This window comes from Mercenaria mercenaria, chromosome 12, assembly GCF_021730395.1.
Source record: "Mercenaria mercenaria strain notata chromosome 12, MADL_Memer_1, whole genome shotgun sequence".
NCBI lineage: Eukaryota > Metazoa > Mollusca > Bivalvia > Venerida > Veneridae > Mercenaria > Mercenaria mercenaria.
The window spans coordinates 25,354,386-25,375,248 of NC_069372.1; the positions used below are offsets into that span (position 1 = coordinate 25,354,386).

A 20,863-nucleotide genomic window follows, 5' to 3' on the forward strand; every position below is an offset into this window, starting at 1 on the left:
GAATTTGAGATTTTGAGTATGTTTGTGAGGTTTAATATTCGCGAAATTGTGAAAATGGTATCCTACTTGAATCTGAATAAACTACGGTGAATATTTTAATACGTTTAATTTTTGCGAAATGCAGGGCCTCTCAAATATAGTGAAATTTAAACCCATCATGAAAATTTCTGCTTTTACAGTATGCAGCTGTACCTAAACATTTCAGGAAGAATAAAAAACTTTTGAAAATTATTTTGTATTCTTTTATTCATTTAAATTATCAAAGTTTCAAAACAAGTACATTTGATACAAAGGAATGTTTTTCTTTTGCTCAATTTTAATTAGTTTGGTGTACAGAAAAATCCTTGTGGTATTAAGATAAAGCAAGTTTTAATGAAATCGATCCATGCTTTGATTAAATCACTGCATGGTTAATAAATAGACTGGGAAAAATTGTGTAATAAACACAGATGTTGGGTGTTAGTCTATTTGGTATAAAGTCAATTTCTTTATCGTGTCCTAGTTCTTGACCTTATTGTATTATCAAAGTCTATGTTACAGATCTCAATACAAACCTTACAGTTTAATTTGACCTTGTTTTGACCTTGACCTAAGAATCAAATGGAATGTATCTGTGGAACACAATAGTCCACCTGAAAAATCATATAAAAAAAAGAGAAAGAATGGACGGTCAAAGGTCAATCACAATTTTCAAATTTCATGAAAATGCTTAAAAAATTTAAGAAGTTTATCATTCTAATAATAAAAAAAATAAAAATATGAATACCAATTTTAAATATCCCACATATGCAATGATCTTTTTACAATAGTGAATGAGATGAAAAAAATGTTTCTACATACTATTAGGTAATTGATGAAATAAATTTTGAACTGGGACTGTAATGTACTACTGTAACACAACTTTTGTGAAATCAACGATATTTGTGGGGGACTGATTTTCATGGATATTCATTATTTTGTCCATTTTATTACTAAAAACTGAAAAAATCCAAAACTTCATATCCCAATGAAACAGTCCTTTTTAGCCAAAACCATGAATTTCGGCCCACAATATCAAATGCTTTCACAGTATCACTTAGCCCTAATTATGCTGGACACGACTGATTCTGCCTTTGTGACCAGTGTAGATCATGATCAGCCTGCACCATCTGTGCAGTCTGATCATGATCTGCACTGTTTGCCATTCAGTCAGTATCTTTTTGACAAGCACCCCTTCTAGCAATTAATGGATCTGTCCTAACTGAAAGATGGACAAGTTCATTACAGAAATTTAGCACGGTAAGGGTGAATGATTTTAAGCACTAAGAAAAACATTAACATGTAACAAGAAGGAACAATAACAATAACATAATATCAAAATATAAACATCTGGAATTATTTACAAAAAATTAAAATACAATATGCAATTTCCTCAACAACAATATGCATTTTGTCCTGTTAAAAAAGACAATCTTCCATTGCAAAACAAAACGTCCATTTTATTATGGTTATAACTGTTTCAAACTGGTTTAGTGTCCTGGCTCTATTCATGAAAATGTATTACTTAAAAAGAAAAGAATTGTTATTATAAATCTGTAAGAATCAGAAATTTAATATTTTGTTTACCTTTTGACAATTTTTAAGAAATATAGCATTTATTTCCAAATATCTAAAAAATTATCCTTTTGTTGTCGAACGACCTGGAGGCCAGTGCCTTTAAAGTCAATACAGCAATAATTTACATCAATGCATAATTCCACATGCATCATTAAAACGGTTTATTTTGTGTCAGTACAAAGAGCTATAAAAATAAATAGATTGGCAACTTGAAAGGCATATAGAGCAAATCACGCCAACCTCCCGTGACAAAAAAACGAGATCTCGTTTACCGGAAGTGGCGCTTTCTCCACGCGCCATTTTGTATGCGAAAGCAATTATTCATCGGTAAAATAATTATCACTTTATGACCACGCTTCTTTCGATGGCAAAAAAAAACGTGTACTGCGTGTCTTAAAACCATTTCAAATTAAACTAATTTTGTTTAAGAAGCTAACATGTATTTTAAATGTAGTTTTAAAGGTAAAAATTGTAACTCCATGCTCGCCGATGTTTGTTTTTAGTAAGATAACGCCGAATCGCGCTCCGACACGAGCTCACGCGAGATTACAGCCAGTTGCCATTCTGTGTATTTTATACTTCTTTGGTCAGTATAATGTCTAATAAATTAATCTCAGGAAAAAATATATTTCAATTTTAAATAATATACCATTGGCCTATATTCTACACAATGAAGAATGGCTTAACATCTAAGCCCTACATCTTATGAATTTATTTTTTGCTAAAATCATGGGAGATTATAAACGCTTCATTACATACAGGCTTTGCTTCATCCAATATGCAGTTGTATGGACCTCGGTGAAATGTACTACTGAAATACACTGTGCGTTGCATCAATATCATTTTCACTGCAGTCTTTAACAACAATTACATACATACCTCAGCAAAAGCCATAAAGAAAACAAATGTTCACTATACACTTTTAAATAACATATATGAGGGGCTTTCATTAAGTTCCTGGCCGGAGAATAAATCTGTTATGCTTTAAGATACATTCTAATATGCTTGTTTCTATTAAAAGATGATTATGCTAAAATGACGTCACGTTAACGTGTGATGACATCAATGTGTTGTTGTGACCAAGAAAGAGCGCTACTATATCTTATCTACTGCTTTAGATTAAGGGCATATTAAAACTGAAATAATGTATAGCAAAATCGTGTTTTTCTTAAATTAATACACTCAAAATCGGTTATACGTCACCAGTATAATTCACTCTTGCTAGGCCCTCATGAAATTATTCAGCCGATGTCAAGTATAACCTCTTTTCTTATATTAATAATGTTAAAACACAGTTTTCCTATACATCATTTCTTAAATAATGATAAAGATGACAAAATCCCAAGAAATAAAGTGTCTTCAATGTCTCATCAGCAAGAAAATCTGGTTCACCGCCTTGACAGAAGAAAGAAAGTCCCCATCTGGAAAGATTTATGAGTGTCATTCCTACCAGGCCATAAAACTAAATGACAACAAGCTTCTCTATGCTTCAATGCAACTGTGTTTTGCTGTGGCATATGTGTTTCCACTGGTTACCACTAAACTGCTTTTCTATGTATGATATCAAAATTTACATTGAACATCAATACATCTTCAGAAATATCTCAATGGTTTTCATGATAATGAAAATGTATTTGAGTAAACCTCGTTAGTCTTCTTAATACCTAATACACTCACAGAAATTAAGACACTGCCACATGTAAATCAAAACGCAACTGGATAAAAACTGTTATAACAAGACTATTAACATTAATACAACAAATAACTTTGAAAAACGACCCTATAATACTAACAGTTTATGTGACATCATATCAGTTACTCTTCCGTGATTTACTCAAACAATAATATTAAATTGCAGACACTTAACCCTTATCATACTGGACAGGACTGATTCTGCCTTTGCGAACAGTGTAGATCATGATCAGCCTGCACATCCATGCAGTCTGATCACGATCTGCACTGTTCGCTATCCAGTCAGTATCTTTTCGGCATGCACCCCCTTTAACGTAAATGGTAATGTCCAAACTGAAAGATGGACAAGTTCATTATAGAAATTTAGCAGGGTAAGGACTACTTTTATTTAACTTTCTAGCTTAACGTAAGATCAACATTCACATGTGCAATAATACTTGTTAAATTAAATGACATCAAACAAGACAAACAAAGAACCCTGACATCTGGTACAATGTCAAATCCTTAAATAAACCCCTGAGACCCAATACATGTATTTCCAAAGAAGCAGGCTGTTGGGACTATATAATAAAGTTGAACTTTTTTCACTCGAACTTGACGGAACTGTCAAAATTTGATCCAGTTATAGACAGGTTGAGTCATCAAACAGTATTCATAATTTTAACATGTCCAAAACATTGCAGAATGGTACTAATTTCACTTGGGTAATGATTACGTTTTACTTGGACTTTATCACAGACTCCCTGTGTAAAATATCAAACTTTAAACTAAAATCAAAGTATTATTAATAAATCAATGTAATATTTCAATGGAACTTTTGTAACATCGTCTGTGGCATATGCAGTCAAAAATCTAATTTGATTTCTGAAATAATGTGATATTTACTTCTAAAGTCAATATATGTTCATTGTAAAAATACTTCCTTTTACACAAGTGGAAACTGGAAGGTACTTGAAAATGAAACTCTCTGGTTGGTCAGTTAGAACTCCTGATGTCATGATATAGTTATGAATACATTATACAGGGATTTTACTTGGGCCTTAAGATGTTTGGTGTTTGAATTAAACAAGTTCGAGTGAACAAAGTTCGACTGTACATGAAAATCATTGAAATCTGCAGGCTGATTCGATGAAGCTTTAAAATTTTACCCGACCTCATCCGAATTAAGATAATGAGTTTCTGTACAGTAGTTAAAGGATATTTCAGCCGCGCCATGAGAAAACCAACAGTGTGTTTGCAACCAGCATGGATCCAGACCAGCCTACGCATCCACGCAATCTGGTTAGGATCCATGCTGTTCGCTTTTGAAGCCTATTACACTTAGACAAACTGTTAGCAAACAGCATGGATCCTGACCAGACGCATAGGCTGGTCTGGATCCATGCTGGTCGCGTACGCATTATGTTGGTTTTCTCATGGCGTGGCTCATTTATGTATATATATGTATACAATGTATACAATGTATATACAATCTTGAACTTTTAAAAAAACCCTAAAAACACTATAAGAACTGTTTTTAAAAGTAAGGATAACGGTTTCTTATTCAATGTGGGTAGCTGAGGAAAGTCCCAACCTGGAATGGACTGAACAATCTACCAGTATTTCATGTCAATCCAGTCATATGTACGCCTACAGCATACTCTCTTGGATGACACTGCTGAAAACTGTATCAGTTTGGTGAATTTACATATTTACTAAGAACCGTACACTGTTTGGGATATCAGTTTGTAACTGAGATTCCAACCTGGACTGTCAGCACTATAGTTCAACCTACCAACCATCACTAAGCCACTGATTCTATTAAGTCAGAAATAAATGCATTAATATTACCACAAAATATTTCCCCACTTTGTACAAACATATCAAATATGGATATAAAAACATCATAATGGAAATAATAAATAATCTGTTTACATAAATAACACACACCTTCAAGTTTAGTGTCTATAAATATACCAACAGACATGAAAACAACAAATAGCACTATGACAAAAATATAACCCTGAAATGCTTAGCATCGCTCTACACTACTTTCGCTATATAATCCCACTATGTAGCTCCACGGCTGAGCTGAGTATCACGTTTTCAAGAACTGCATTGAAATGCACAATATCACAAAACAATAATGGCTACTTTCTATAGTAAAGTCATTCAAAGTCATTCAGAATGCTGATTCAGCAACTATTCAAAGTCATTCAGAATGCTGATTTAGCAACTATTCTGTGGCTTTTATCTTCTTTCATTCACTAAACTTGAGTTGACACCTGAAATGATTTAAATGAAAAACGTAATTGCATTTAGTCTTAAGTATATGTATAAAGCGATATTCTATTAATCTGTCTGTATACTGATGCCTAGTCCACAACTGGAATAAAATTTTACAATCATGCTACAGATGCAACAATAAAGTTACTTAAGGACCATTGCAGCCTCAAGTTGCTTGCTTCACCTTAAATACATGCATGACACACTGCATCATGAATGGTAACAACTGTGTTTAGAACAAACTAGTGGCCCCTTAAAGGGACCAAGTGCCATCATTTGAACAAATTTGGAAGAACACCTTACAATGACACTATATGAACATTTTATGAAGATCCATCAAGTAGTTCATGAGAAGAAATCATTTATTTGTATAAATACTTTTATACGCCTGAAGGGATGTATTAAGTTATACCCCCCAGTGTACATCCGTCTGTAAGCAATTTCGTGTCCGCTCTGTAACTCTTGAACCCCTAGAAGGATTTCAAAGTAACTTGACATAAAATGTTCATCACATTGGGGCGACATGCAGAGCACATGTTCTAAATGGCTCACATCAAGGTCAGGGTCACTTAGGAATCAAACGTCGTATGAGTGTGTTTCGTATCCACTATGTAACTCTTGACCCCCTTGAAGGATTTCAAAGAAACATGACACAAATGTTCACCACATCATGATGACGTGCAAAGCACATGTTCTGGATGGCTGAATTTAAGGTCAAGGTCACACTTAGGGTTCATAGCTTTGAAACTCTTGAACCCCTTGAAGGATTTCAAAAATACTTGACAATATTCTTTGTGTATTCTGAGATTATCAGTGTAACACATTTCATGAACAAAACCTCTTGTACTGGTGCTAATTATCTAAGAACCCATATTGTTTCGCTATTCTGTGTAGCAACCAGATTTTTTGATGCAATAAGAAAATAAAAAAGATTTATATATTCTCCTTAAGATCCCTTTATCACGATAACAAGTTTCATCTAAATTAATATTCACATACTTTTTAAGTTATCACAGAACAAAGACTTTGCAGACAGACTTAAAACAGGCAGACAGAGAGCAAACATATAGTGATATGTATTTTGTGGATTTCAGCTTTCAAACAAATAATTTACAGGACTTTTACGTGTTCGTTATGAGTTAATGTACCCACTAAATCCACAAGTATTAATTTCCTTTGAATATTAATGATTTCACAATAACACAGTTCTGAACATGTGATATAGGGTACTGTTAACCTTAGAGAAAAACAACACCCTACGTATAATTTTCTCCATACAGCAACATCTGCTAGCGCCTCAAGTGTCATTACTATTCTCAGGTTAATAATATCTTATATCTCATATGTAAACCAGTGCTACTCATATATTTCCCAGAGTCTGTTTAATATAAAATTACATTGACTAAAAACATTTTTTTGGAAAAAATGAAACAATTAAATCTAAAAGCCAAAGCCTATGTATGTATGTAACCAACACAATACCTCTGTATACTGGACATTATTTTTCACTTTAACGGTTGCTGGACGACCTTTAACAAGACCGTAACACATCATCGTGATCACCATCACAAACAGGAAGTAGGTCGTGTGCATCAGATGGAGATTGATTGCTGATTTGTCTTGCTGCAAATATAATTATAACAAGAGTACCAGAATGTCACAATATACGCCCGTCACAGCTAATTTCTTTACTCTAGCACCTGTATTTGCAAATGGAATTTTAATTTTGTGGTTGTTTAGTAATCATTGTAAGTCATTTGTTTTTCTAAGTCCACAAAAAAACTCCTTACCAGGTAGAGATACATGAAAATACACCTAAAATTTGAAAGTAACATCTATGTTGTACCACAGAAAAGTGGTCTTGTTTTTTCCCTACGGTCAATTATAAAAAAGTTACAATATAAGTTATTTATAGTAACAACTAAGGGAAGATAATCTTAAAAAAAAAAAAATCCAAAAAAAATAGTAAGTCCACACAAAAATCTTAACCAGGTAGAGATTGGTCAAAATACACCTCGAAATTGGATGTAGCATGCATGTTGTACTACAGAAAAGTGGTCTCGATTTTTCCCTACGACTACTAATGAAAAAGTTACAATATAAGCTATTTATAGTAACAAAAAAGGGAAGTAATTCTAAAGAAGGGAACTGCGCATGACACTTCATCTCATGATGGTGTATAATTGCGCCAAGTTACATCAAAATCCCTCCATGCATGAAGAAGAAATGCTTCGAACAAAGTCATTCTTGTATCTGACCTTTGGCCTCTAAGTGTGACCTTGACCTTTGACCTAGGGACCTGGTTCTTCCGCATGACACTCTGCCTCGTGGTGGTGAACATTTGTGCCAAGTTATATCAAAATCCCTCCATGCATGAAGAAGATATGCTCCGGACAAAGTTTTCTTTCTTGTATCCTTTGACCTCTAAGTGTGACCTTGACCTTAGACCTAGGGACCTGGTTCTTGCGCATGACACTCCGTCTCATGATGATAAACAATTGTGCCAACTTTCATCAAAATCCCTCTATGCATGAAGAAGATATGCTCCGGACAGTCATTCTTGAATTTGACCTTTGACCTCTAAGTGTGACCTTGACCTTAGACCTAGGGACCTGGTTTTTGCGCATGACACTGTGTCTCATGATGGTGAACAACTGTGCCAAGTTTCATCAAAATCCCTTCATGCATGTAGAAGATATGCTCCGGACAAAGTCTGTGGACGCCGCCCGCCTGCCCGCCCGCCAGGGGCGTTCCCATAATACGTCCCGTTTTTCAAACGGGCGTATAAAAAAGAAACATGTCTGACTATCAGCAATATTAATGGTACATAGAGACATTGTGAAGGAAATTTTGTGGTTTTGTCAGAACGGCTCTTTCATAGAAATTTGGATCTTTGAAAATAATATGAACGGGAACATATCTAGCAGCATATTGTATAATACACATTAAGTACATTCCCAACACTGTTTCTAAAAGATTCTTCTATATGTATATGACACCAAATGTGTAATGCTTAAGCTTATTTAAGAGCTATACTTTTTTCTGAATTACATGCAAACTATTTTTTTTTGTTGGGTTTAATGTTACACCAACACAATTATAGGTCATGTAGTGACTTTCTAGCTTTGATGGTGAATGAAGACCCCAGGTGCCCCTCCATGCATTATTTCATCATAGACCGCACCAGGGTAGAACCACCGACCTGCTGTAAGCCAGCTGGATGGCTTCCTCACATGAAGAATTCAACGCCCCAAGTAAGGCTCAAACCCACATCGGTGAGGGGCAAGTGATTTTAACCACTTGGCCACAGAGGCCTCTCACATGAAGAATTCATATCTAATTTTTGTAGTAATTTATCAAATAAACACAAACTCCTCCCATATACTTACCAGTGTAAGCATGATAGCTAATGACGGATCACTCTCGTGTTTCATCGTGAACGATGGCATACTGTTACACACAATGTCTATAGGACGAACTGCGGATTTCCTCTTACTGACCATTTTAAAATGATTCTCAACTCCACCCGTACCATTTGCTGTCTCACACTGACCAACACTTGGTTTCCTGTACAAACAATAGAACTCTTGTAATTAGGGAAACAAAAACAGCATCACATCAAATTTCATGTTATACTTAAATGCACAGAAAACAAGAATGGCAAACTGTCACAAAACTCAGGAATCTGACATGTAATGATATTGCAGCTTAAAGGGCAAGGAATGCCTGACAATGTTGCCATGGAAACAAAATGGCAGACATTTTGATCAAATATTTAGATGCTCTCAACTTTCTCATTTTTAAGCTGATTTTGAATTTTTTTTCACTTCTTTAAATGATTTAAGAAATCCTTTCAGACAGAATAACATAAGAACAACATTGTTTTTCCTTTTAATTTTTCCATAAAAGAAACCAGTTCTGTCAGGAATGTGGAACAAGAGCTGTCCGTAAGACAGTGCGCTCCACTATTCGGTGATTTGACAGTAAAATAAATTTATGTCTCAATAAGAGACCTCTTCAAAAGAAAGGGGCATAATTCTGTCAAAAATACAGTTAAAGAGTTATGGTGATTGTAACCACACATACAGATGATGATTAAAAAGAAATATTTTTAATTTCAAGTCATTATCTTTTAAAGTACCAAAGATATGTCTACATATATAAACGAAGCTTTCGAAAAAATTTAACATGAAAATAATTTCAAGTATAACAACTTAGGACCTTGACCTTGGGTATAATGGGCCCAGCCCCTGCACATACTTTGTTTGCATGCTGATCAATGTTAATGTGAAGTTACAGTAAGATATAAGCAATAGTAATAAAGAAAAACAAAGGTTGCCGAAAAACTTTAACCAAGAAAGCTCATGCAGATGCCCGGGCAAGTAGAATAGCACCCCTATTCTCCAAATAGTGGAGCTAAAAACGGTAGCAAAACAATATCCATGTAAAAGAAAAGGAATAAAACACTGTCACGTACCTGGAATGTGGAAAGAGTTTCTGCGGTGCTTGCAGCTTTACACATGTTTGTATATGTATAACTTTACACTGTGTATGAGAATGGCACAGTGAGGCATTCCACGGGTAGGGGAGTGTAAATGTCACATTAAATTCTGTATTAGCATTTTCTCCTGAAATGTAAGAAATATTCTTGACAAGAATTATGGCAACACTTTTGTAATACTAGAAATGTGTCCGGTGGATACGAATGCCCTGTCTTCATTTTCACCTCATTGACCACAGTTGCCCAAACTGCTCTTTTCTTCAATAAAAAAGAAACTACCCCACTTGGAACTGAACTGCCAGTCTTCGAATTTCTTACATTCAAACTGCTACCACAGGCCAACATCTTAAACCACCTGGCCGCAGTGGAATTTTAGAAGAAGTAATATAAACCCTTATCATGCTGGACATGATTGATTCTGCCTTTGCGACCAGTGTAGATCATGATCGGCCTGCACTGTTTGCCATTCCTTCAGTATCTTTTTGGCAAGCACCCATTTAATAGTCAATGGTACTGTCCAAACTGAAAGATGGACAAGTTCATTATAGAAATTTAGCAGGGTAAGGGCTACATTAATATACAACAACATTTAATTTTAATGATGACCTTGAACATACTTAAGTCACTTGATCTCCAATTATAATTTTGTCCACATGATACACATAAACATAGTAGAACAAAACAACCCCATGTCTCTCTAAGCATAGCATTTTTTACTGTTTCTCTGTTTGAAATATGGGGACCAAGTACTCAGCAGTAACAATGTTTTATATTGTGTTTTGGACTATCATCTTTAATTCTTTAGTTGTAACAATCTGACTTCTGGTAACAAACAGAAACTTTGTGCCCTATATTTCTAATAAACATGATAAAGTATAGATTAGGGTAGTCTGTGTTCAGACCCATGTTTCGTTCACAGGAGATAACTCCTGAGGCTATTCAAATTTTGTATAATTACGTCCCTTTTCTTCTCAAAACACTAGATAACTGGAGCCAAGAAAGATCGGTCAGAATATACGAAGAGTGATGATTGAAATTTTTTTTAAAAAAGATTATCTAGTCAGTAGCCAGACTAAGAACATATACCTTCCATTCCCATTTGTCTACCACTCATGCTGGTACTCAGATGCGTCACATTGTGTGGGATGCTCACAAAATCTAGTGTCGGTTTCACCTCTACCCATAGTGGCACTGATACCATACTGCGAATAAGGAACAATCAGACAAATACAGGATTAAGTTGGTAATATTTATTTCATTTTCATTATTGGCAAAACTGTATCAACCTTTAAAACTAATCATTTAGTAGCAAACTGTAAAACTGTGTTTCTTCCTTCCTAGTCAGAAGTAGCCTTCTGTCACAGTATCTGAATTACCAACTTAATAAGAAATATTTTCAAAAAGAAGTAATCAAACAAAGCCTTCCTGGCTAGCGGGGTTAAGGTTGGTGACTTCCAACCACTTGCCACTCTCATGTAAGAGCCGAGTCCTCCTTGGGACATCATGAAAGAATGTCATCCAGCTGGCTTATGGAAGGTTGGTGGTTCTGCCCTGCTGCATGCCTGCATGGGGAATAATTCATGGAGGGGTACCTCAGTTCTTTTGACCTGCACTGTGTTGCCATGACTTAAAATCCATAAACAAGACTGAGAGATATCCGTAAGACAGCACGCTCAACTTTTCTCAGTACCTCACTCTGATATAAAACTTTAATAACAAAAACATTCTAAGTTAAAAAGAGGCATAACTCTGTCAAAATCAAATCAGAGTTAATGGGATTGTTTCTCCTAGTGTAAACTTTGATAGTAAATAACCGTTTTAAGTTTCAAGTCAATAGCTTTGATAGTAATAAAGACATTTGACTTTATCAAAAACTTAAACCCAAATCTTCTAAGTTTAAAAGGGACATAACTCTGTCAAATTTCAATAGGAGTTATGGGGATTATTTCTCCTAGTGTAAATTTTTGATAGTAAACAGCTATTTAAAGTTTCAGGTCAATAGCTTTGATTGTAACAGAGATATTTCACTTTAATAAAAACTTTAACCAAATGCGACACCGATGCCGGTGCGAGTGCAATAACTCTACTTTTTCTTTGAAAAGTTGAGCTAAAAATTATAAAGTAACCAAACAAACATTTCTATACTAAGACTAATGAAAATTGTTCGGGTCATAATTACTTACACAATGTCGTCTGAACTACTGGGATTTTGGGTTGTTTGTTCAGTTTCACCTTTCAACTTGGAATGTACATCAGAAATCACTTCCTTATAGTTCTTGCTTCCTAAATGACTTTCATCGTCGGTAGCGTTGGCAGCGTCAGAGTCATCCGACACCATGCAGAATTGAACATTCTTAAAACCAGCCAGAAAATCGTTCCAATCCTGTTCAGTAAAGGTAATCATAAACATTTTGAAAAGATTTTGACAGGTCTGTGTGCTATTCTCTTATCAAATGAATTTCATGTCAGATATATATGGCACAATTGTTTCTTCTTATGTAGTAAATAACCTGCATCTCGCCTGTGTGGGTTTGAGCACTGCTTGGGTTATCATGTGAGGAAGCCAACCAGCATACTTGCGAAAGATCAGTGGTTCTACCCATTGTGCCTGGCTGTGCCTAAAAAAGCCCAAAGAAGCACTTGGGGTATTCCTGCATCACCAAAAGCTGGAAAGTCATAAATCAAATTATCAAATTTATGTTAGTATGATAATGACTTAAAACCCAACACTGCCGAACAACAACGATGTAGGTTACACAGTCTTAATGCATGATTTCGCCAAAACACATTGGTACCAATAAAACTCAGACAAGTTTCTGACATCTCAAATCTCTTAAATGTTGAACAATTTCTTTTGGCATCTACACGTTCGACCAGGAAAATGAAACCTAGCTGCACTCTTCCCTTTCATTAAGTATATTCAATGTTCATGTAAAAAAAAAAGCAGATTGTATGCAATGAATTGAAGGTAATAATCAATTAGTAAAACATTTTAACCTTTTCATCTGGATTACGAATATCGTTAACTTTAACAACATAGCCCACTGTGAGTAGTACAAATGCAAATATTCCAAGGCACAGCATGAACAAAACTAAGGGTGGCCGGGAAGCCATGAAGCCCCGCATGTTGTCACATATCATCCACATTGTTGACGGTTAAAAAGGATTCATCTGAAACAAGAAAAACACTTTTCATTTATATAATTTTAGGGTCATAACACTTGTGCCATCGAAATTTAAAAGTAGTTCCAGTTTAAATTAAACAACTTTTTTGTCTCTGGCAATCACATCTGGTCTTACAGAAAAAGGCTTCAAAAATCTAGAAATCTGAGTAAAACATTACATAGTACAAGAACTTGGTAAAAGACAGTGAGACACTTAGGCATTACTGTAGAAAACAGAGTCTTGGCTGACCTATCTTAAAAATAGCTAAATCATCCATTCCCATTAATTTTTATAACTTGATATGGCATATTTACACAAACTGATCATGCTGATTGTTGCACGATTTTCAGTGAAATTAATGACAAAACGAAATCCAAAGTCTACATGCTTCAGTTAAAAGTATGTTTGATGTTAACCAAGAGTTGTATCTTGTTGAAAATGAATATTCTTATTCTTCATAATACAAAATGTATTATGTGTTTTAAGGCACAGATGTTGTTCAGTATATTTTCAAAAGATTAAAACACGACTTAAAATTAATTACCCAAAATTTAGTGACGTTTAGGTTAACATTTATGATGAAGACGTCACTGACCTGGGCTGCACAGCATACCTCTTACTTAAACAAATCATCACATGTTAACAATTTGAGATTTGAAACATATGTTGCAGAGACACTATCGATGTTTCAAAATTATCCAAACCCAAGATGTCTATTTCGTCTAGCTATGAAGTTACGGCATCAGTCTACGTATTTATTGAACGACCCTCGTAGTTCATCTAGCATCAATCTACGTATTTATTGAACGACCCTCGTAGTTCATCTAGCATCAGTCTACGTATTTATTGAACGACCCTCATAGTCTTATTATTCTTTCAACCTTTAGATTTTTCTAAATTCTTGCAACTGTCATGACTTGCATCTCATATATTTGACATCCTGACTGATGATGTACAGGGTGGATCACTAGATGAATATCAAACTATGTTTGATGTCTCAGATTTGTGAGCCTCTGAACCATTGTATAATATATGCTTAGAAACTGAACCTACATATTAATATCAATCTAAGTAACACAGTTTGATGGCGAGCTGCAAATTATAATTTCAGGTTACCCCACCCACTTTTAAACTGGACTGCATACAATGCTTTTGTTACTTTTATCATACCATGTCCTTCATTAATTAACAAATTACCTGATGAAAATACTATTTTATCGCAATGGTAATCTCCGACATTTTCTATATACTGTACAACAGTTATCACATTGTATTTCTTTTTTGAAAAGCGTGTGTCGTGTCATACATGTACTGTATCTGTCAAAATCTGTGACGTAGTAGACATGCTTCACTACACCCCATGCAGCTAAAACAACGCCCACGTTATTTATTAACAAAAAATAGTTCATCATTATTTTAAATTTATTTTGTCTTTCTACTCTTAAACGAATTTGAAGACTTATTGAAAGCAATGAAAACTTAATAGTTCTGAAATCGTTCAGGTAAAATGTACCAAATATAATTAAAAAAAGATTATTAGAAAACAACGGGAGCGGATAAACTGACCTAGTTAGCGAAACGGAACGTCCGCCTAAGTAACGAGGACCGTGATTGGTCCCTGGAATCGCCCGTCAATCAAAGTCCACGTGGTGTTTATTCATGTTTGCAAACTGATGTTTTGATCAAGCCGCCCGCCATCTTCGCGACGGAGCAGGCGAGCTCCAAATAACATCGAATTTTTGCAACATTTACGGAACCATCAGAAGAAATTAGCACGGCTTTATGTGAATTGATGTTTGGAGACATCAACGGAGGGAAATGAGTTTGGAAACTTTGTTGGAAGCAGCAGAATTTTTGGAGTCGCGCGGACAAGGTGGGTAGCACGTGGTAATCTCGCACATGGCAGCCAATTTAATTCTTCTAATTGACATGCTTTTCTGTTATATAATGTGTTCTGTTACGCTTGTGTGTTGTCCTCTTTTGTTTGAAATATATCATTTAGTGGTTGGTTGTCTGTTTGCTTAAAACAAAAATCTAGGACACGCTGGAAAATGCGTAGATTTTTGACTTTCGGAAGGCTAATTTGCATATTCTTCGCGTCATGCCACTGCATTATTTGTTACAGGTACAGACGGGGATAGGAAGCTGCGACAGAGTATTGAAAGACAATTTTCAGAGCCTGGGACATCTATTGATGGCAGTGACAACGGATTTCATTTCGTGAAGGGCAGACCGCGGACTAAATCCGGGTAAATTACAGTCAATTGGTTACGCCGACAACGAAATAAATCTATTTATAGCAACCAGCATGTTGTAATGACCTTGACTAGTAAATAATCATATGATACTTCAGACACGTGACCAAATTTTAAGGCTACCTAAGGAATCCAGACAAATGAAACACAATTTTAAAAGGTGAACATACCGTGTAAATTAATTAGTTGACCATAGTATAAAAATACTATTTTACAGAAGAATGTATGATTATATCTGCAGAGCTTAACCCCCCAAAAAAAGTATTCACTTTAGGACTAGGAATTGTAACACAGTGGTCAATTTTAAATAGCTGTAAATAGTAGAGATAGTACCTAAGTTTTTCAAATCATAGGTTTGGAGTTAAAAAGCTTTGAAATGAAGAGAAATGTCCATATATTTCTCAAAAACAGAAATATAGACAATATTTTAACCAGAAGTGCGGAGTTATGAGCATTTAATATTTTCATGATAACGAAAATTTTGTGATCAAGGAAATGTAACTCTTCTTGAACATGGAGAGCATAAACATGAAAGGGACATAATATAGTCAATATTTTCTAATTGGGTGCATTTGATTTCACATTCAACTTTGATCTGGATTGCTAAATACTGATCCATGATACTGTGTGCTAAAAATTTAGAACATCTGGAACAGTCTATTAACAGCAAAACTATGCTTTAGCAGAATCTAAATAGTTAAGCTCTAACTGGGACTCGAACCCAGGACCTCTCACCCCTAAGGCAGACACTCTACCACTTCCCTATAACAGCAGTAGCTAATAGCTATGCAGTTTAATTGCTGGATTACAATGCGTGAACTGGAACAATAATCGGTGAACTCCGGATTATCGGCGTATTCGCTGTGTTACCTAACGGCAGTTTTTGTGTAAAGAAAAAATATAATCTAATGCTGCCAACCTCATAATTGGTCAAATCTGCCCAAATTTCTCTGACGTGTTGTTCAGAGTATGAACTTACTAACTGGCAGTACCAGTGAAATATTACTTACACTGAATGTTTTTTATTTGCCCTTTTTGCACTGCCGAACGGCAAAGACGATGAGATTTGTCCAAATATAAGTAATTATTTTACCAGTTTTGAGAGGATTTCAATTGATGGGAAATTACAGTTACAAACTAAATACCTTTCTGCAACACATGGAGTCATTAGCATTCACTGTCAATCAGTATTATGACTGAGATCGACTGTCATTCATTCATTTCAAAGTTTCATAGACAGAGTCCGTTGTTTACATTTTTATCGTAACCGGTGCACTTGTAAAAATCACTTTAGTTTGAAAAATCAAAGTATGCGAAGAGCTATGGTACGGTCTCTATAAATAGCTAATGTTGATTTGTTATGCCATACCGATAGTAAATAAAATTTGTATTGTATGTATTGTATCCTAAATTTGGATCCAGCAAAGATCTAAACACTGTATAATTTAAGTATATTTATAAAGAAGCCCTGAATCCATAATGAAAAAAATTAATTCGACAGCATTGAGCAGGTAAAACCAATAAAAACCATTTGCCAAGTAACACTACATGTATGTGGTACATAGAATTAAGCAAAAAAAAAAACAACGTTTTATTTAGTTAATAACTTTTTTCAGGTCAAGCAGGTCAGATATGCCCGTTTCTCATGGAGGGTCTGATAACTTTTTTCTCAGGTAAAAATAACTTAAGTGGTTGTTTAAAATAACCTAGCTACAACATTTGCTTTTTTCTATATCATCAGTAAATGTTAATGATTTTTAAGATTTATCTAGCCTCACTGTACCATTTCTCGACCCATTTTGCACCATTTACTAAGTAAATAAAGACTATTAAAGTATTTTCACATGTTTCACCGACATTGGCTAGTAGACAGACGCTTTTCAAAGCTGTGTATTCTTATTTTGCATGTTTATTCCACTTCATGAAGTTATACAGCATTTTTAAATACAGACAGTAATGGTAGATATTGACGAACCTCAGAGAACCAATTCTCGACCTTTGACCTTTTAGTCATCATGCCACTAAATCAAAACAAGTTTTGTCAACAGTGTTTTATTGTTTTCACTTGAATAGTCCGTGGATAAATATTTATTCTCATCAAAACGAAAAGAAATAAACTAAACAATTAGCATAAAAATCTTGTATCCAGGTATGTAAAGCACCTCTACAGATACCGATAATCTAGTGTTATGTCAACGTTGGTCGAGAGATGGTACCGTTCGAGAATTTGTACAGTGAGGCTAGATGTATTTATAGATTTTCATTTCTTGTCGATGCTACACTTCATGGCAAAATGCATCTCTCTGAAGTTGGGCCAGGTAAAATGATGTAAAAGTGCTTTTAACCACCACTTGGACAGTACCTTCACAATTGTAAAATATTTTTTCTTTTTGTACAAGAAAGAAATACTGGGCTACATTTATATTTAACCTGAGTATTTAATGCTGACCTGACATCAGTAAATAGCCCAGATGACATGAATAAAAAATATTTTAGTGAATTATTTTATATGAAGGGCTTTTTGTCTTTAAGAGGTTATGTTTTTAGAAAATTTTGTTTTCAATACACAAGGTAAATATACCACAAAACTGCTGTTTACAACTTTGTTTACGTTTTTAGCTCACCTGTCACAAAGTGACAAGGTGAGCTTTTGTGATCGCGCGGTGTCCGTCGTCCGTCCATGCGTCCGTAAACTTTTGCTTGTGACCACTCTAGAGGTCACATTTTTCATGGGATCTTTATGAAAGTTGGTCAGAATGTTCATCTTGATGATATCTAGGTCAAGTTCGAAACTGGGTCACGTGCCATCAAAAACTAGGTCAGTAGGTCTAAAAATAGAAAAACCTTGTGGCCTCTCTAGAGGCCATATATTTCACAAGATCTTCATGAAACTTGGTCAGAATATTCACCTTGATGATATCTAGGTCAAGTTCAAAACTGGGTCACGTGCCGTCAAAAACTAGGTCAGTAGGTCTAAAAATAGAAAAACCTTGTGACCTCTCTGGAGGCCATATATTTCACAAGATCTTCATGAAAATTGGTCAGAATGTTCACCTTGATAATATCTAGGTCAAGTTCGAAACTGGGTCACGTGCCTTCAAAAACTAGGTCAGTAGGTCAAATAATAGAAAAACCTTGTGACCTCTCTAGAGGCCATATTTTTCATAGGATCTGTATGAAAATTGGTCTGAATGTTCATCTTGATGATATCTAGGTCAAGTTCGAAACTGGGTCATGTGCGGTCAAAACTAGGACAGTGGGTCTAAAAATAGAAAAACCTTGTGACCTCTCTAGAGGCCATATATTTCATGAGATCTTCATTAAAATTGGTCAGAATGTTCACCTTGATGATATCTAGGTCAAGTTCGAAAGTGGATCACGTGCGGTCAAAAACTATGTCAGTAGGTCAAATAATAGAAAAACCTTGTGACCTCTCTTGAGGCCATATTTTTCATGGGATCTGTATGAAAATTGGTCTGAATGTTCATCTTGATGATATCTAGGTCAGATTTGAAAGTGGGTCACGTGCCATCAAAAACTAGGTCAGTAGGTCAAATAATAGAAAAACCTTGTGACCTCTCTAAAGGCCATATTTTTCATGGGATCTGTATGAAAATTGGTCTGAATGTTCATCTTGATGATATCTAGGTCAAGTTCAAAACAGGGTCATGTGCGGTCAAAAACTAGGACATTAGGTCTAAAAATAGAAAAACCTTGTGACCTCTCTAGAGACCATACTTGTGAATGGATCTCCATAAAAATTGGTCAGAATGTTCACCTTGATGATATCTAGGTCAAGTTCGAAACTGGGTCACGTGCCTTAAAAAACTAGGTCAGTAGGTCAAATAATATAAAAACCTTGTGACCTCTCTAGAGGCCATACTTTTCATGGGATCTGTATGAAAGTTGGTCTGAATGTTCATCTTGATGATATCTAGGTCAAGTTTGAAACTGGGTCAACTGCGGTCAAAAACTAGGTCAGTAGGTCTAAAGTTATTAAAATCTTTTGACGTCTCTAGAGACCATATTTTTCAATGGATCTTCATGAAAATTGGTCAGAATTTTTATCTTGATAATATCTAGGTCAATTTCAAAACTGGGTCACATGAGCTCAAAAACTAGGTCACTATGTCAAATAATAGAAAAAACGACGTCATACTCAAAACTGGGTCATGTGGAAAGAGGTGAGCGATTCAGGACCATCATGGTCCTCTTGTTTGTATGAACTCTTTATTTTGGCTGTTGTGAACTATTTATGACGGAGCTGCTTTTGTTTCTACAGAGCTGGCACCAGAGAAGTTCACAACAAGTTGGAGAAAAACAGGTTGGTATTTAGTTGCTGCAGCTTTATGGGAAATGTTACCGTTGATGTAAGAAAATGATGGCATTCGAAATATGATTTTGAAATTTGTTCGAAAACCAGTTTCAGTTTTTGGTTTTTCTTCTGAGAAAGTTCTAAAATGCCAGCATTTTCTTGTACATAGGATGTGCTGATCATTGACTGGATAATATAGTTGCATATTCCATTGGTTTGTAGGGTGTTTGGAACTAGACAAGGCAATTGCACCTTTATTTGTGGAAGCATATTATTGTTTTACAAAATTGGTAGGTATATCATACTTTCCAAGACATTAAAAAAACTCCTCATCTATACCTTTATAACATTTGATCCAAGAAGAGTTTTCATAATGCAGATATTTATGAAATATACATGATAAAGAAGGTTATCAAGGTGGCAGTCTTCCTGTACTGAACGAAGTGTGACTGGTGCTCATGAAGCTATTAAATATCAGTTCAGGTTGTTGCACTGTTAAAAGCAAAGTAAATGACAAGTTTTTCCAGTGATAAAAGTTCAAGGTTCACATGATAGCACAGAACAGGGAACCCTTAAATTGCTGTCTGATCAGTATAACTTTACCATACCAGAATAAATGCATGGTGTTTGATGTTGTCGCATTAAAGGGTTTTAATTCAAGATCATGGGAAACGCCATACTTCTGAGAATTAAAAGTCAATACTGATTCAATGAATAGAATTATGTCTCCCCCAGGAGACATATTGTTTTTGCCCTGTCTGTCCGTCAGTCAGTCCGTCCTTCCGTCCGTACGTCACACTTCATTTCCGATCAATAACTGGAGAACCATTTGACCTAGAACCTTCAAACTTCATAGGGTTGTAGGGCTGCTGGAGTAGATGACCCCTATAGTTTTTGGGGTCACTCTGTCAAAGGTCAAGGTCACAGGGGCCTGAACATTGAAAACCATTTCCGATCAATAACTAGAGAACCACTTGACCCAGAATGTTGAAACTTCATAGGATGATTGGCCATGAAGAGTAGATGACCCCTATTGATTTTGGGGTCACTCCGTCAAAGGTCAAGGTCACAGGG

The 20,863-nt window shown here is 35.3% G+C and overlaps 2 protein-coding genes across 4 annotated transcripts in view; one reads left to right on the forward strand and one right to left on the reverse strand.

The window, feature by feature from the left end:
* Positions 1-228: 228 nt before the first annotated feature.
* LOC123534435 (transmembrane protein 248-like) lies at positions 229-14,572 on the reverse strand. The gene is made up of 8 exons (XM_045316683.2): positions 14,417-14,572; positions 13,052-13,225; positions 12,238-12,437; positions 11,141-11,256; positions 10,031-10,181; positions 8,943-9,120; positions 7,036-7,176; positions 229-5,552 (listed from the first exon to the last, which is right to left on the reverse strand). Exons 2-8 carry the CDS (start codon positions 13,199-13,201, stop codon positions 5,535-5,537), a joined length of 954 nt encoding a protein of 317 aa, XP_045172618.2. The 5' UTR covers positions 13,202-13,225; positions 14,417-14,572; the 3' UTR covers positions 229-5,534.
* Positions 14,573-14,878: 306 nt separating this feature from the next.
* LOC123535362 (max-binding protein MNT-like) overlaps positions 14,879-20,863 on the forward strand; it is a 28,341-nt gene continuing 22,356 nt past the window's right edge. The window contains exons 1-4 of one of the 3 annotated variants that reach the window (XM_045317994.2): positions 14,879-15,092; positions 15,345-15,468; positions 17,091-17,147; positions 19,757-19,798. In XM_045317994.2, coding sequence (XP_045173929.2) covers positions 15,038-15,092; positions 15,345-15,468; positions 17,091-17,147; positions 19,757-19,798 — 278 coding nt within the window. In that variant the 5' untranslated portion in view covers positions 14,879-15,037. Of the gene's footprint in view, positions 15,093-15,344; positions 15,469-15,494; positions 15,635-17,090; positions 17,148-19,756; positions 19,799-20,863 lie in introns of those variants that run through there. The other 2 variants (XM_045317995.2, XM_045317996.2) reach the window with 2 other exon arrangements.

Excerpts from the sequence above, each read along its gene's own strand:
- LOC123534435 (XM_045316683.2), bottom strand. The coding sequence starts at position 13,201 with ATGTGGATGATATGTGACAACATGCGGGGCTTCATGGCTTCCCGGCCA. Across the intron at positions 10,182-11,140 it reads TAGACAAATGGGAATGGAAG|GAGAAAATGCTAATACAGAA; the intron begins GTATATGTTCTT and ends CTTACATTTCAG. Across the intron at positions 7,177-8,942 it reads TAGCTATCATGCTTACACTG|CAAGACAAATCAGCAATCAA; the intron begins GTAAGTATATGG and ends TTATATTTGCAG.